We start from the raw sequence: 14,310 nt of genomic DNA on the forward strand, positions 1-14,310 counted from the left end.
TCACCATCTAACAGCAGGTCCGCGGACCCACAGCGGGTCACCAAACACCATTTTTTAATCATTTTCACATTTTAGCAGCTGCTTTCACACAGAGCGCTGGAGAGTGGGAACACTGGATCTTCATTATAAAGACCGACCTGTCAACAGCTGATATATCAATGTCTTCAACGTGCTGTTCAGTTCATAAAATTACTAAATTTGTCTGAAGCTGTGATTAACTGCATGTTTTGGTATGAAGAGTAGGGCTGATACTGATATATTAAATATTCCTTTATTGGGTGAGAAAATCAGGCCACATTATAAATACATATCAGAGCCTTAAACAGGCTGACAGGCTGGGTCAAACTGGGCTGAGATGATCCAAACACAGAACATCCTTATGATGTAACACTATGGATCAACTTTCCTCAGAATATATAAAGCATATAATCATTATGATGCAACCAATACAGCACTAATCCAATACTGTGGAAAAAAACATGGACATTTATTTTCAGGTACATTGGGTGCTGGCTCTTCCTCCTCCTCTTCCTCACACACTGCTGAGTTTGTCCTGGTGGATCATCAGGGGTGCAAAGCCTCACAGATGATGTGCAGCAGTGGGTCCCTCAGTCTGTCCTCACTCTGGACACTTGCAGTTGTCACACATGGAAATCAAATGTGTGATAAGCTGCAGGATTCAAACACAAGTGTAACTTATAAATACATGTTCATACTTTTATTCCACAATCAGAGAGAAAGAAACAGAGAGAGAGTGCAGGACAGACAGACAGGTGACAGTCTCAGGTGTACACACTGCTACAAAACAGCACAAGAGAAGGAGGATTTAGTGTTTGTGTTATTACGAGTGCTAAACAAGAAGAGTTCCCAGATGGTCCAGTGGACACATGTGTGACTCCTGTGATTAAAGCATCTTTCTTTCAGCTTAACGAGTGAACCGTCAGCTCGTTCAAACACACGTTAAAGTCCGTTTGGCTCGACACCACCGAACAGAGGCAGCAATATAACATAGCTAACATTAACAGTGCAGTGAATCCTGCTTGTGCCGTCATATTCAGGCCTGCAAACCGAGCAGCATCACTGACTTTCAGCTTGTTGTGTTTGTGGATATATGACTGACTTTAATTATCCATAAAATCATCGCATTCTCTGTAAGATTAAGGTCGACTATTGAACGGCGTGTATTTCAAAGTAAAAGCTTTAAAACCAAGTAGAACATGAACCTGACATCACTAATGTCACGTGACAGTCATGTTTTCGTGTTCTTCGTTATTGGAACATTTGTATCGCTGCATAAATAAAAGACATAAAACTCAGTACTTACGTTCAAAACTTTCCTCTTCGGCCGCCCGCCATTTTTTCGAAAATTTCTCCACCGCCACGCTATGAATGCTGGGATACGGTGGGCCACGAAGGACCCACTCGACACGTCCTTCAAATCCGGGAAACTGAGGACGCACTGGAGTAACCTTCGTCGCCTCGCTGTGATGTAATGGGCCCTGGAAGGCTGCAGCCCCTGGACTTAGCTGTTAGCAGTTGTTAGCTGCTAGCAGCTGTTAGCCTGTGGAGCTGTCATCACCGAGCCCGACACTCCGCGGATAACCCGTCACACCGTGAGTTTAATCACACTGTCGGAGGGACTTTAGGACCGTTAGCTTAACGGCTCTGGTCCCTCCGAGAGGAGATTTTCATATTAAAATAGAGGTTTCTATTTTTAATGTAGTGTACAGTGCGAGAAACTCGTCCAGCTAACTTCTTCAGTCTCAGTTGACTGCAGGTTTCCAACCTTATAAACAGATCAAAGATCATTGATCACTGTCATAGCCGATCAATGATCAATCACAGTTTGCATATCATTGATCATAAACTGACCTCACAGCCCATTGTGAGTCAGGGGTGCGAGTGTCAGCCATTGAGCAGAAGTTCTGTTTATAAAGTCGAAACCTGATGATGACGAAACGTTTCTCCCACTGAAAGCGTCCAGCCTTCCTGGACCCTGGACCCTGACCCCTTCCTGGACCCTGACCCCTTCCTGGGGTATTAATAAAACGTTTCTCAGCTGTAAAATTATTTTTCAGTGTTAACTGAAGATTTCAACTTGTGAGTATTGACTTTTCAGATTTTGTTTTTCCTTGTAAGATAATTCTTCATGATTAAACAAGAGGAATAACAGTGTGATGTCTTGTATTCATCATGAAGGTATAATTTGATATATAATAGTTTTGATTTTCCAAACACATTATGTTTTTGTGCAAAGTATCGGATCAGTGTAGCCTGAACTTTACTGTCAGGTGGTCTCTGAGCCACTTCCTGTTTGCAGTGGTGATGGACAGGTGGCATCGGGTAGGAGCATCTGCAAGGAGGTGAGTGCAGGCAGGGAGGAGACGAGAAGGAGAACAGTATGAGTAACAGGTTTAAAGGTGGCAGTGAGACCTGCTGTGATGGTTGGAGATGAGTGGGAGCGAGCAGAGCGGGTTACCCTGATGAATCCTCACCTGGCAGGTGTTCGATCCCTGCTCTCAGCTTCATTTACACCAATGTTCTGCTGTTCTGACAGTTTAGGAAGTTTCACATAAATAAGCGTCTGAATCTAAGATCACAAAGTGTTGCCACAGATTATATTTCATTGGCTGTTCACCAGTGAATTAACCAATCAGACAGCTCGCCTATTCCTCAGTTTACTCATTACATTTTTTAACGTTTAGGTGAAGAAGCATGCTGTCTGCAGTGAGAGCTGCTCGATGCGCCATCAGATACCTCAGGGGTATCGGTACCTCTGCCATGGACACAGGTGATACACACACACACACACACACACACACACACACACACACACAAAAGAAAACACTGATGGAGGAGAGCAGTGAGGGAAGGAGAAAGAGTGAGTGGGGTTCAAAGATTAACTTCATCGCCTGCTGCCCGCTCAAACATTAACTGTGGTGAAGCAGATAAGAGCAGCTCATTGTTCTCTCGGGTCTTTCACCTCCTGCTCCGTGACAGTGACAGGTAAACAGGAAGCAGCTCACTGACATGTTTGTGTGTGAGATGATGAAGTCGGAACATTTAAATAATCTGAGTCCTGCTAATCTGAGGCTGTTAATCCGGCAGAAAGACCCCAGAATAAAGACCACAACAGGATTAGCCAACGGTAAGAGATCATCTGAACTGGACAGGCTTAGGACAGACTCGGGACGGCTTAGAGGTGAAATTTCTGCTGATTTGTTGGTTTGGTAAAGGAGCTGCTTTAGCGAGTTAGCGTCCAGTAAGAATGTTAGCTTGTTCTACCAGTAAACATGTATACTCTCGAGTCATCCTCAGTTAGTATCCATGAGTGTTGTGGACGTGTCTCCCGGAGTGTCTGGGGGGTGTATGGGGTATCAGGTCAGGTGGATGCTGGACTCAGCCAGGCGGTGGAGGGTTTGGGGTCCTCGGGATCTTTGCCTTTTGCAGATGATGTGGTCCTTCTGGCTTCGCTCACTGGCAGCCTCCAGCTTCCTCTGGGCTGCTTTTCAGCCGAGGGTGAAGCAGCAGGAATGAGAAACGGCTGCTCCGAGTCTGAAAAAGCGTGGAGTGCTTGCTCCGGGTTGGCGAGGAGTTTCTGCCTCCAGCGGAGACGATCAGGTGTCTTCGGGGTCATGTTGACGAGTTTGAGCAGATTGATGGACAGGTTGGTGTGGAGGCTGGAGCGGTGTGGTGCAGATGGAGCTGAGAGCGAGGGTGGAGGTGTCGACGTACTGGTTCCCGCCCTCAGCGGTGACCACGAGCTCTGGAAGTGCTTGAAAAGGATGATGTCATCCTGCAGAGCTGCCCGGAGGGTCAGGGCTTCTTGGTTTCTCTCTATTGTATCATCTGTGTGTGTGTGTGTGTGTGTTTCAGGATACCAGCAGGCTAATGTGGTCGTCCTGCCAAACCAGCTCGCCGACGACTTCCATGCCTTCTGTCGCAGTAACCCCGCCCCCCTGCCGCTCCTTTATCGCAGCCAGTCAGGAGAGACTTCCAGTCCGCCTCTGGCTCAGCACGCTGACATCAGGTAGGACTTCCTGTCCGCTCAGACGTGCTGCAGAAGGTTTACGTTTGGTTCTGTGAGCCGATGATTTTAAATCGTTCTCCATGCAGCACAAAGCTCCTGCTGACTCTCAGTAACCTTTGGCGTGGTCACCTGTGAGGCGAGAGTCTATTCAGATAACAAGCACATCACATTTCAGCACATCACATTATAAAATCTGCTCATTTTGAATATGATTCAGAAAAGCTGGAACAAAGAAGAAGGTGTTTGATCCTGAAACTACGTGATGTGATGAAATGATTGAACTTCTGTTCTGCAAACTGAGAGGAGCGAGCACGAAGAGACAGACGCCAGACCAGACAGACGGTTTGGTGGATGTTTGTTTGGGACACCCCTCAGCCTGAGAAGACGGGGTTTTGTTGTCACGCCGCCTGTAGCCGGGCCGGCAGGTGCTGTGACACCACGGGTGCATCGACCAGAAGCCCGAGGGCTCACGGTGTTCTTATTTTTCTGCCCTATACCCGTCTGACTCCAACGAAGGGCGGAGCTTTCCGACTGTGTCTGTTTTATTTTTCCTGATCGAGTGTTTCCTGGTTGTGTTTCCTGTAGGACGGACATCTCGCAGTACTGTGTGTATGAGGATGGTCGGCTGGTGAAAACCGTCTCCAGCCTGCAGACGTACAGTGACGCACACAGGTAATGTTAAACATGAGTCGGGGTAATCATTGAGCCTCAGCCGTGACTGCGTCCTGATAATAACTTACTGTTGAAATGGGCTCTGGTTAAAGCATACCGACATCTCCGGCAGGATCTCTCCTGAAATCTAACGTGCTTTTAGCTTGTGTCCCAGGAATTACTCTACACCAGCTCCTCTGTGCTGCTTTCACTGAAAACTTGACATTAAAGCACAAACACAAGCTGCTGCTTCCTGCCTCACCTGTTGGTTCCTGTAGCATAATAGTCAGTGATCAACCTCCCTCTGCCTCGCAGGTCTCCACCCGGGCAGCAGGCGGAGCGTCCCGGGTCGTGGTCAGACATGGTGTGTTTCTATCTGGGCTGCAGCTTTGGCTTTGAGGGCCGACTGAAAGAAGCCGGAGTCCCCGTCAGGAACGTGGAGCAGGGCAAGAACGTCAGCATGTACAGGGTACGCTGGGCCGCGCTGGGTCGCTGACAGTGTGCTGTGCAGCTCAGGCTGGAGCACTGTGGGTGCAGTGAAAGGATCAGTCAGTCGAGCAGATGTTTTGGTTGGATCATCATCAGTGATTTTATGACCAGTCGTGTTTTCTCAGTATTCATTTATGCTCTCAGGTCCAGTCGACTTCCTGAATTATTTCACGTTCACTGTGACACACTCGTGAAGTGTCCGAGGGGTAGAAGTGAAGTGGGAGTAGTCACGCCCATCAGCAGCGTGTGTTTGGCAGCGTTTGTGTCATTCTGTCGGTAAACACGAGCTCGGAAATTCTCAATGAACTCTGATGAAACTCTGCAGGAGCGTAGAGCGGGGTCATGTGACAGTGCACATTTAGCTTTTCAAAGAGCAGAGAGGCGTCACGCTTCTCCACCAGCTCATCAGTGTGTGTGTGTGTGTGTGTGTGTGTGTGTGTGTGCAGACTGCAGTTCCCTGTGTTCCTGCAGGAGCGTTCAGCTGCCCTCTGGTGGTCACGATGCGTCCCGTCCCAGCCGCTCTGTTGGATGCAGCAGTGAAGGTCACTCATCTCAACCCACTGGCACATGGAGCTCCTGTACACATAGGAGATCCAGGTACACACACACACACACACACCTGCAGCCCCTCTAACAGCCAGCAGAGGCAGCAGTGAGTCAGTCCTCATGTTAAAACCTTACAGCAGAAAAAACATGTTTACAGGATGATACACAAACTGTTTGGCCTCTGTGGTCTTTTCAGAACAACAGTTTACTCTGCATTATTAGGGGCGTGGCCTCTGTGACTGACAGGTGGATGGTGACACAGGTGGCTGTAGCTGCTAGCTGTCTGCTAGCTTCACCTCAGCTAATCTGAACAAAACTCAGATGATGAGGCTTCAATGTGGTGTCAAGATGACTATGGCCATCTTTTATATACAGTGTGTGTGTGTGTGTGTGTTTGTGTTTGTGTGTGTGTGTGTGTGTGTGCATGTAGCTCTCCTCGGCATCCAGGACCTGTCCAGGCCGGATTATGGTGATGCGGTGGAGCTGCAGCCTGGTGATGTCACAGTCTTTTGGGCGTGTGGCGTGACTGCGATCGAGGCGATCCTCAGCAGCAGTGAGCACTCTGATTGGCTGATACTGTGCTTACATCACAGCCTGCAGAGGACCTGAACAGTTTGTGTCTTTCAGAGCCTCCACTGGCCTTCAGCCACTCGCCCGGCTGCATGTTCCTCACCGACATTCCTGACTCACCTACCTCCACCATAACTCCGCCCACTGAGGCCAAACCCCATCCTGAGCTGACCCCCCTGTGCTTCCAGGTGTCCCAGAATCCCTTGCTGTACAGCCTGGTTTCTCAGGGGACGGTGGCGAAGATCAGACAGCTTGAGGTGATGATCGGAGAAGATCCAGGTAGAAGGTCCAGGATGCTTTTTTAGGAGCGAATAACTGAGCTGATTAGATCTGATGGAGCAGGTAGAGCCTGATGAAGCTCCTCAGGTGCTTCAGGTGAATCCATGACTAAAGTTTATTCTGCAGGAAAAACAAACAGAGCAACACAGTCAGGATGAAAAACCAGCTGTGGGTTCATTAAAGTCCTTACTTTAAAGAACCCAGTTACACCTGTGCATGGCGTCCACGGCCGCGCGCACAGACATATGAAGCTCCTGTACTGTCATACGGGTGGTGCTGCTTTTTATTATTGTGCATCACAGAGGCTAAAATAGGCGGATTTATCATTGCTGTTGGGCTAAACCCTGCTGCGTGTGTTTGACAGGTCCTGATGAAGGGACAGTTCTGGGGTTTTTTCTGCCAGTTTACCTGCAGACTGAACTTTAGTTGTCCTTTCACCTGCAGCCAGAGCTCCTCGGGAGTTTCATGTGGTCGTCCTCCTACCTGCCCGTCTGAGCAGCGCCTGTCGCGTCGCCGCTTCCTTTTCTTCTTTGTTTGAACGTTTGTGTCTGTGCGTCTGCAGGTGAGCGAGGGATCAGAGCTTTATTCGTTCAGGATGAACTCCTGCGCTCCTGTCTGGCTCTATCCCATTCCTCCTCTGTTGCCATAACAACGGGCTTCCCAACACACTACATGCACAGGTACACACACACAGAGTGCTGCTTCCTGGTTCTGTGTGACCAGGAAGTTCAACATCGGATTATATCAGACTGTAAACAAATGATGGCGGCGGCGTCAGAAGCTGCCTCCATCATTTGTTTACAGTCTGTGATGGGGGAGAGGTCACGAGTAACACAGGTGATTCTCAGCGTTTGCGTCTCCTCTTCAGCCCTCCCGATGAAACCGACGGCCCACCAGGAGCAATTGCCATGGCAACCATGCTGCTGTCTCTGGGGAAACAGGTGACCATGGTGACGGATCGCCGGGCGCTTGAGATGAACCGCGCCATCATCGATGAAGCAGTGAGGACAGGTGAGAGTTTTAATTCTGCTCTGGGATTAATTTAATTTAGAAATGTTCAGAATGAGAAAATAAAACGTGACTTTCAAAATAAAGTGCAAGAAACTGCTGTGATGTCACCCTCAGGAGTCCTGAAGGCTGCTATCCCATTGGTCACATTTGAAGACGGCGGTCCAGATGCTGCGCGGCACTTCCTGTGTCACCATGGAGACCCTAACAAGCCCAGGTGAGCTGGCGTGTGAGGCACCTTCATAGATAGGCTGGATTTGTTGGTCCAGCTGAGCTGTGCATGATGGGAAAAAGTCCAGTTTACTAGTCGCAGTCAGAGATCAGCAGCTGTCCTTCACAGACCTGCTCCACCCTCTGCAGCGAGTCCAAACACACGTGAGGACTGTCATGTGACGAGTCACCTGACTTCAAACCCCGTGAGCCCTTAAAATAACGACATGCAGTGTGTGCAGCACGAGTGCTGCTGTGACTAAAGCAAAAGGACACGTGTAACATTACGATGATAGAAAGAAGAATCTGCAGGTTTGTTATGGAATCATCAGATCACACGTGAGCCCAAACAACAGGAAACGAGCACAGACTGTGTTCTTTAACTGTCTCATGCATACAGCCCCGTTATTCACACCTGCACAGGTACGGCTGCAGGTTCTAATGTGACACTGATACTCGTTACCAGATTCGACCACCTGGTGGCGATAGAGCGCAGCGGACGCGCCGCAGATGGGAACTACTACAACATGAGAGCAGTGAACATCAAACACCTGGTGGATCCCGTGGACGACCTGTTCATCGCTGCCAAGCACATACCTGGAATCGGCACCACAGGCGGGAACCCCCCCACCATCTGATCATTACACTCTGTGATAAAACCAGCAGCCAATCACGACTCAGCCTTACAGAAGACTGAATGATGTGTGTGTCTGTGTGTGCAGGAATCGGTGATGGTGGGAACGAGCTGGGGATGGGGAAGGTGAAGGAGAAGGTGCAGAGCCTGATGCCCAAAGGCGGTCTGATCGCCTGTGAGGTTCCTGCAGACCACGCCGTCACCGCAGGTACGGCCTCTGCGAACACAGCAGCTGTCGCAGCATCATGCTGCTCACTGTAGCAGCACTGATGGATGCTGTAAATGAGCAGGTAGAAGCAGAACATCAGTTAGCTCGCTGTGACCTCGTCTGCCATCTTAACCTGGTGTGACTTCCTGCACCAACACTGAGCTGCTGTGACCGTTTCAGCTTTTCTTCCTCTTTGAAGAGCAGCTATGAAAGCTGCATCAGCAAAAGAAGGTAGAAGGTTTGGACAGTTGGTCACAGCGCTGCTGTCCAAACACTGACAGACAGCAGCTTCAGTAACAGCAGAGGAGGGCGGAGCCAGCAGCAGGTGTATGCAGGCTGAGCGATCAGCTGGTGTGAGCTGCAGGTCAGTTTGAACTTACCCTGTGCTCCATCTTCTCTGACCTCCTTCCGTGCTCCTGCAGGCGTGTCTAACTGGGGAGGCTACGCTGTGGCCTGCGGGCTCTACCTGCTCCACACCTGCCCGGCACACCTGCGCTACCTGAGGAAGGGGCTGGGACTGGAACCTGTGACCTCCACGGAGCAGCTGCAGGACTGGACCACTAACCTGCCGTCTGTGGAAAAGGTAACACACAAATGCTCATTAAAAAGCACCAAATGTCCCCCCACAGTCTCATCTGGAGCCTCTGTGCCTGTAAATGTTCACAGCGTGAAGCTAACGTGAAGCTAACGTGACTTGATTAAATAAACTGTAGTTAATGCTGGCGGCCGATCTCATCTCCCTCTCTCCCTAAACCCAGGAGGAGTCCTTCCTCTCCACTCTGGTCCAGTTTGGGATCCGAAGTGGGAAAACTGGTCACCTGGCCATGGAGGTGGATGGCCTGACCTTTCACCCCACCCACTCTGACATGATCACCAGACTGCTGGAAGTGACACGAGGAGGGCGCGGCGCATTTTAATCTGAACTCTTTATTATTCCCTGATGTGATCCCAATCCTGATGCAGGGAAACACAGAGGAAGGAGGAGAGGAGTGTGAGGGTGCCTTAGCCGCTGCCTGGTAACCGCTCAGCCTGCCTTTAAATGCTCACAAAGCAGAGTGACCCCCCCACCCCCCGGTGTCCAGCTCTGCACTGTAATGAACCAATCACAGCTTAATTCTTCCGTTGGGGTAAAAATAGTCTGTGAGATGCATGGCTGCTTGTACCGTCTGAGCAGATGTACAGATCGCAGCACTCATCATCGTTGATGAGGATGATGAGGGAACATGTTTGGGTCGAGGCTGTGAAAGGCTCCGCACCACAAATCAGTTTGTTCTGGAAGCGCCTCAGGCCACGTTAACTGTTTGTGCTCCTGCAGATGGAAGGACGTCCACCTCCAGGTGCAGAGCTGCGGGAAGCAGCTGAAATGTGTCTCACCTGTCAGTCAAAGAGGCCACGCCCCCATTAATGCAAATTTTAAACCTTAATAATGATAATAATAATAATTATGAGTTAATACGAGTTAATCTGGTGTTACGAGGGAGAAAATTATCTCTAGAGACCAAACAGGCTGCGAGCAGGTTTCATTTTACCTGGGAGTCTATGGGACCGACTCACTGCTGCCTCTGCTGGACGCTGGAGGAACTGCAGGGTTAAATCGTTCTCTCTCTGTTTGTTTATCAGTAAATGAGCTGAAGATGATTTATATGTTTTGTAGAAATGAGATGTGAATAAAAGAAATCAATGATCTGCGTTAAACAGCTTTCTTTTACCTTTTTTGATTCTTTCTTGGATGATTTGCAGGTTGGAGTTTGTCCAAACTTACAGGAGCTCCATCAGCCTTAAAAACACTGAGTCAGTCTTTTCTGGCTGTTATTAACATGCTAAACTGGAAACAGAGCGACGCTGAGACCATGTTTCTTATTCTCTGATACTCGATGAAGAGATTTAATTTTAATTGAAAGTAAAGCTTTTTTGTTTGATGTTCTACTTATCCAACGGAGGGACACGTATGACGCCCCAGAGAGCAGACATGCTGACATCTACATACCTGCTGTTTGTGAGGGGCAGCCAATGAGAAGGTTTTCTCAAAGGGGGTGGAGACGGGCGGAGCAGCCAGTTGTCTGTGTCAGCGCTGTAATGATCCAAACACCATCACACCTCCATCCTGCAGCTTCTTTTACTCAGACATGCCACTAATTAGACTGAACCGTGCTGCAGGTCCACTCAGGACTAAACGTGACAGAATAACACAGACCTTTATAAAACAGTTACTGCCTGTTTACCTCAGTGCACTGTAAGCAAAGCACTAAATAAATGTGCATGAAAACAGTTTATTCAAAATAAAATCATTTGTTCTTTTTCGCTGTTTTTTTAACAACTTTTACTACAAATATCAGAATTTTCATGTGTCAGATTTGCTACATCTGCAGTTTTTTCCTTAAAAATGTATTTTTCTGTTTCTTTAGGTTTTCGAGGGAAACAATCACTCTGATGATGTAGACGTCTCAGAAACTGTATGTTCCTAATATGATGCACGAGGCGTTCAGGGGTTAAAACCTGGTGATTCACCTCTGCTTTTATTGTGTTTTTATTTTCAGGCTGTGACTGTAGAAAGTACATTTCATGTGACGCGTCAGAGCAAAGCTCAGATATCGGCCTGGAGGGGGAATGGTGTCCTGATTGAATGTTGGACTGTAAATGTGCTGCAGGCGAGGCGTGCTGACGTGATTGAGTTGGAGGGGAAATGATATCGAGGAAGGTGGAGGAGGATGGAGCGCTGCGCTATTACAGAAATCACCTTTAAACGCGCTCAGAGGAAAATAAGCTGCCCGGGTCACACAAGTCCAACACGTCCTGGCGCCTGCCATCAGAACGCTGGCAGCTCTGCGTCCTTTGGGTCCACGTGTTATTAATACTCACGTGTCCACGCCGTGGCCTGTTCGTGCAGCTGGCTCTGAAATGAAAACAACACGATGCTTCAGAAGGAAAAAACAGGTCATTTTATTCTGTTGCTAGGCAACATGATGACATCACTATATCTGATGTAGGTAAAAACCTTTTGGGGCCTGTGATGTACCTGTGTGGCAGCTGTGTTTCACCTGTTGGGTAAGAACAGTTGTAAAGAGAACCGGCTCTTCAAGTTGTTTTGTTGACAATAATATAAAATTATGCACAAAAGGAATTACTAATGTAAAAAAAGTGGTTTTATTTATATATGTTTATAAATAAATATATGTGGTGGTCCTAGAGACAAAGCACGTACAAACTCCAAAACACATTTCTAGCTTTAACTGAACTTCCAAAACAGAGCTACTAGTTTGTGTATTTATACACAAGCACTCATATAAATTCAAATAATTAAAAATAATGTTCATTTACCTGTTACTACCACACACCAAATCCGGTCGTTGATACTTCCTGGCTTGTGTAGCCACCACTAACAAAAGCTCAACACTGCCCCCTAGCGTCCTGGAGCACTTCTGTTGTGTTTTGTACGTGCTTTGTCTCTAGGGGCCACCGTAAATATACTTTTATTTATTCACTCCACATAAAATGTAATAAATAAATCATATAATACAAAAACCAACTATTCACATTTCAACTTTTAACTATTTAAATTTTCAGCTTTTTCCTTTTAAACAAATTTAAAGTGAAACAACACAAAACACTGCAAACCACAACACAATTAAATATAAATTAAAATATAAAAACAAGAAGAAGATGCACATTCTCTGTCATATGGGCCTGCATGAATCAACTTTCTGAATCCTTTATCATCTGCAACTGCAAATAGTTGTGGATGATTACTATACCTTTCTAATGTGACGTTGTTGTCCCTGGCTCTCTCTCCCTCCCGCTCTGTTCCTGTGCTACTGCGAGTGTAACTACCGCCCCTCATCCCAGCGCAAGCACAAGGCTCGCGTGCGGAGTGAAGCAGGAAAAAGTGCGAGAGAGAGGGTGAGAGAAAGGGAAAAAAACCCCCACGGCTCGTGATAAGGAGCCGGCTCACATCGTTCACGTCAAAGACCCGGCTCTAAGAGCCGTTTCGTTCACGAACGACACATCACTAGCCTGCTGCACGCCAGCTACAGGCGGAGGCGGCTCAGCTCCACCCTGAAACAGTCTGGAAAAGTTGATCTGAGGGTTTCAGTAAGAAGGATGCTCTGAGTCTGCAGCACAAAGAAGTCGACGCATCACCACAGAAACCGTGAAAATGCGCTTTAAAAGCCCGAGCGGCTGCTGTAGTTTAACATAACCAGTCATCCAGTTTATAACGTAGTGATATTATCATGTTTCAAACCCGAGGAAACGACTCCGCCCCTCCGGCCTCCAATCAGATTCCCCCTCTGTAGCGTTCGTTTCACGTGCAGGTGGATAAATGAGAGCTGCTGTGGTTCAGATCAGACACGCTCTGCTTCCTGTCTAAGATTTCTGATCTCAGTATTTTCATCCTTTTAGTCCTGACTCTGCACTTCACACTGATGTGGCCAAAACCAGCTGCTCCTCTGCGGCGGTGGAAACGGCTGAGGTCGGATTCACCGTTTAAAGCGTCGTTCAGCAGAAGCATCACAGGAGTCGCTGAGCGTCCTCTCAGCTGTGGCTGCAGTGACGGCTGAGCGACCTCGTGGTTGTGTTTAGTGTTCGAGCAGCTGCATTTGTGCAGCCATGTGCTGAATGTACAACTCACCACAACACAGGAGGAGAGGCGGACCTCAAAGCCAGATAATGACGAGTGTGGTGAGGCGTTTTCAGTGGCTGGACCTGAGTCAATGCAGGCTGATGAGAGAAGGCAAAGAAGGAATCAGCAGAAATCAGACCTGTAAGCAGGCTGACTGACACATCTTAATGAGGTTAACAAGTGCTTTAATCAGCTTACAGAGATAAGCTGCTCCTCACTGACAGCTTGGATCATTAATGCTCCCCAGGGAGCGCAGGAGCTGCAGACACCTGTGAAAAGCAGGGATCCTCTTACTGTCCACGCACCGAGCAGACAAGATTTTCCATGAGAGGTCACGCCACACATCACAGAGCTGATTAGTCAGACTGCAGGCTGAAGAAAGGCTTCTTACCTGAATTCTCTCTAATGTCCAGCAGGGGGCGACTCCTCTGGCGTCTGATTAGATAGAAGTCTGACAAAACACATGCATGAAAGCATCAAAGCTGAGCAAGGTAAAAATGGACTAAGACAGAATCATCTGTATGCAGTCCTGAACAGATGGTTTTGAGACGTGATTTAAAAGTAGAGAGTTTGTGGTCCGGAGATCTGTGGAAGTGCATCCAAAGTCTCGGGCAGAACAGCTAAAGGCTCTGAGTCCCAGGACAGTCAGGCGAGCAGGTGGAACAGACAGAAGGGAAGCTGAGTGTAGGAGGGCGCGAGTACGTATGGAGATCAGATAAATATGGAGGAGCGAGGTTATGAAGCGCTTTGAAAGTAAGAAGCAGGATCTGACACGGAGGTGAACTGGAAGCCAGCGGAGCTGTTTAAGAACAGCTGTTATATGTTCAGTGGATGTAATTCTGGATACAAAACGAGCAGCTGTGTTTTGAACTAACTGCAATTTATGGAGAGATTTATGAGGGACTAGAAGGAGCAGATTTCTTCCCTTCATTGGCTTCCTGTTAAATCCAGAATTCAAAATCCTGCTCATACAAGGTCTTAAATAATCAGGCCCCTGTGTATTGACAGCATACTGCAGGAAAAATAAATGGTATATGTCACAGCATGAATAACTCGCCTCGTAGTCA

At 48.0% G+C, this 14,310-nt stretch overlaps 1 protein-coding gene across 3 annotated transcripts; it reads left to right on the forward strand.

Annotated features, from left to right (window-relative positions):
- Positions 1–1,444: 1,444 nt before the first annotated feature.
- On the forward strand, positions 1,445–10,320 carry dglucy (D-glutamate cyclase). Of its 3 annotated transcripts, XM_031749687.2 has the most exons (15): positions 1,445–1,613; positions 2,706–2,791; positions 3,877–4,030; positions 4,616–4,702; positions 4,997–5,150; positions 5,617–5,767; positions 6,147–6,269; positions 6,344–6,565; positions 7,128–7,245; positions 7,434–7,576; positions 7,691–7,790; positions 8,250–8,398; positions 8,506–8,625; positions 9,048–9,208; positions 9,384–10,320. In XM_031749687.2, exons 2-15 carry the CDS (start codon positions 2,716–2,718, stop codon positions 9,540–9,542), a joined length of 1,917 nt encoding a protein of 638 aa, XP_031605547.1. In that variant the 5' UTR covers positions 1,445–1,613; positions 2,706–2,715; the 3' UTR covers positions 9,543–10,320. The 3 variants fall into 3 exon arrangements, with proteins under 3 accessions (XP_031605547.1, XP_039459530.1, XP_039459529.1); XM_039603596.1 differs by lacking the exons at positions 1,445–1,613; positions 2,706–2,791 and adding an exon at positions 2,806–3,148; XM_039603595.1 differs by lacking the exons at positions 1,445–1,613; positions 2,706–2,791 and having other exon boundaries at positions 3,155–4,030.
- Positions 10,321–14,310: the final 3,990 nt, after the last annotated feature.

The sequence above is a fragment of the Oreochromis aureus genome, linkage group 19 (genome assembly GCF_013358895.1).
Source record: "Oreochromis aureus strain Israel breed Guangdong linkage group 19, ZZ_aureus, whole genome shotgun sequence".
In the NCBI taxonomy this organism is placed as follows: Eukaryota; Metazoa; Chordata; class Actinopteri; order Cichliformes; family Cichlidae; genus Oreochromis; species Oreochromis aureus.

Excerpts from the sequence above, each read along its gene's own strand:
- dglucy (XM_039603595.1), top strand. The coding sequence starts at position 3,294 with ATGTATACTCTCGAGTCATCCTCAGTTAGTATCCATGAGTGTTGTGGA. Across the intron at positions 7,791-8,249 it reads GGAGACCCTAACAAGCCCAG|ATTCGACCACCTGGTGGCGA; the intron begins GTGAGCTGGCGT and ends ACTCGTTACCAG. Across the intron at positions 8,399-8,505 it reads ACCTGGAATCGGCACCACAG|GAATCGGTGATGGTGGGAAC; the intron begins GCGGGAACCCCC and ends CTGTGTGTGCAG.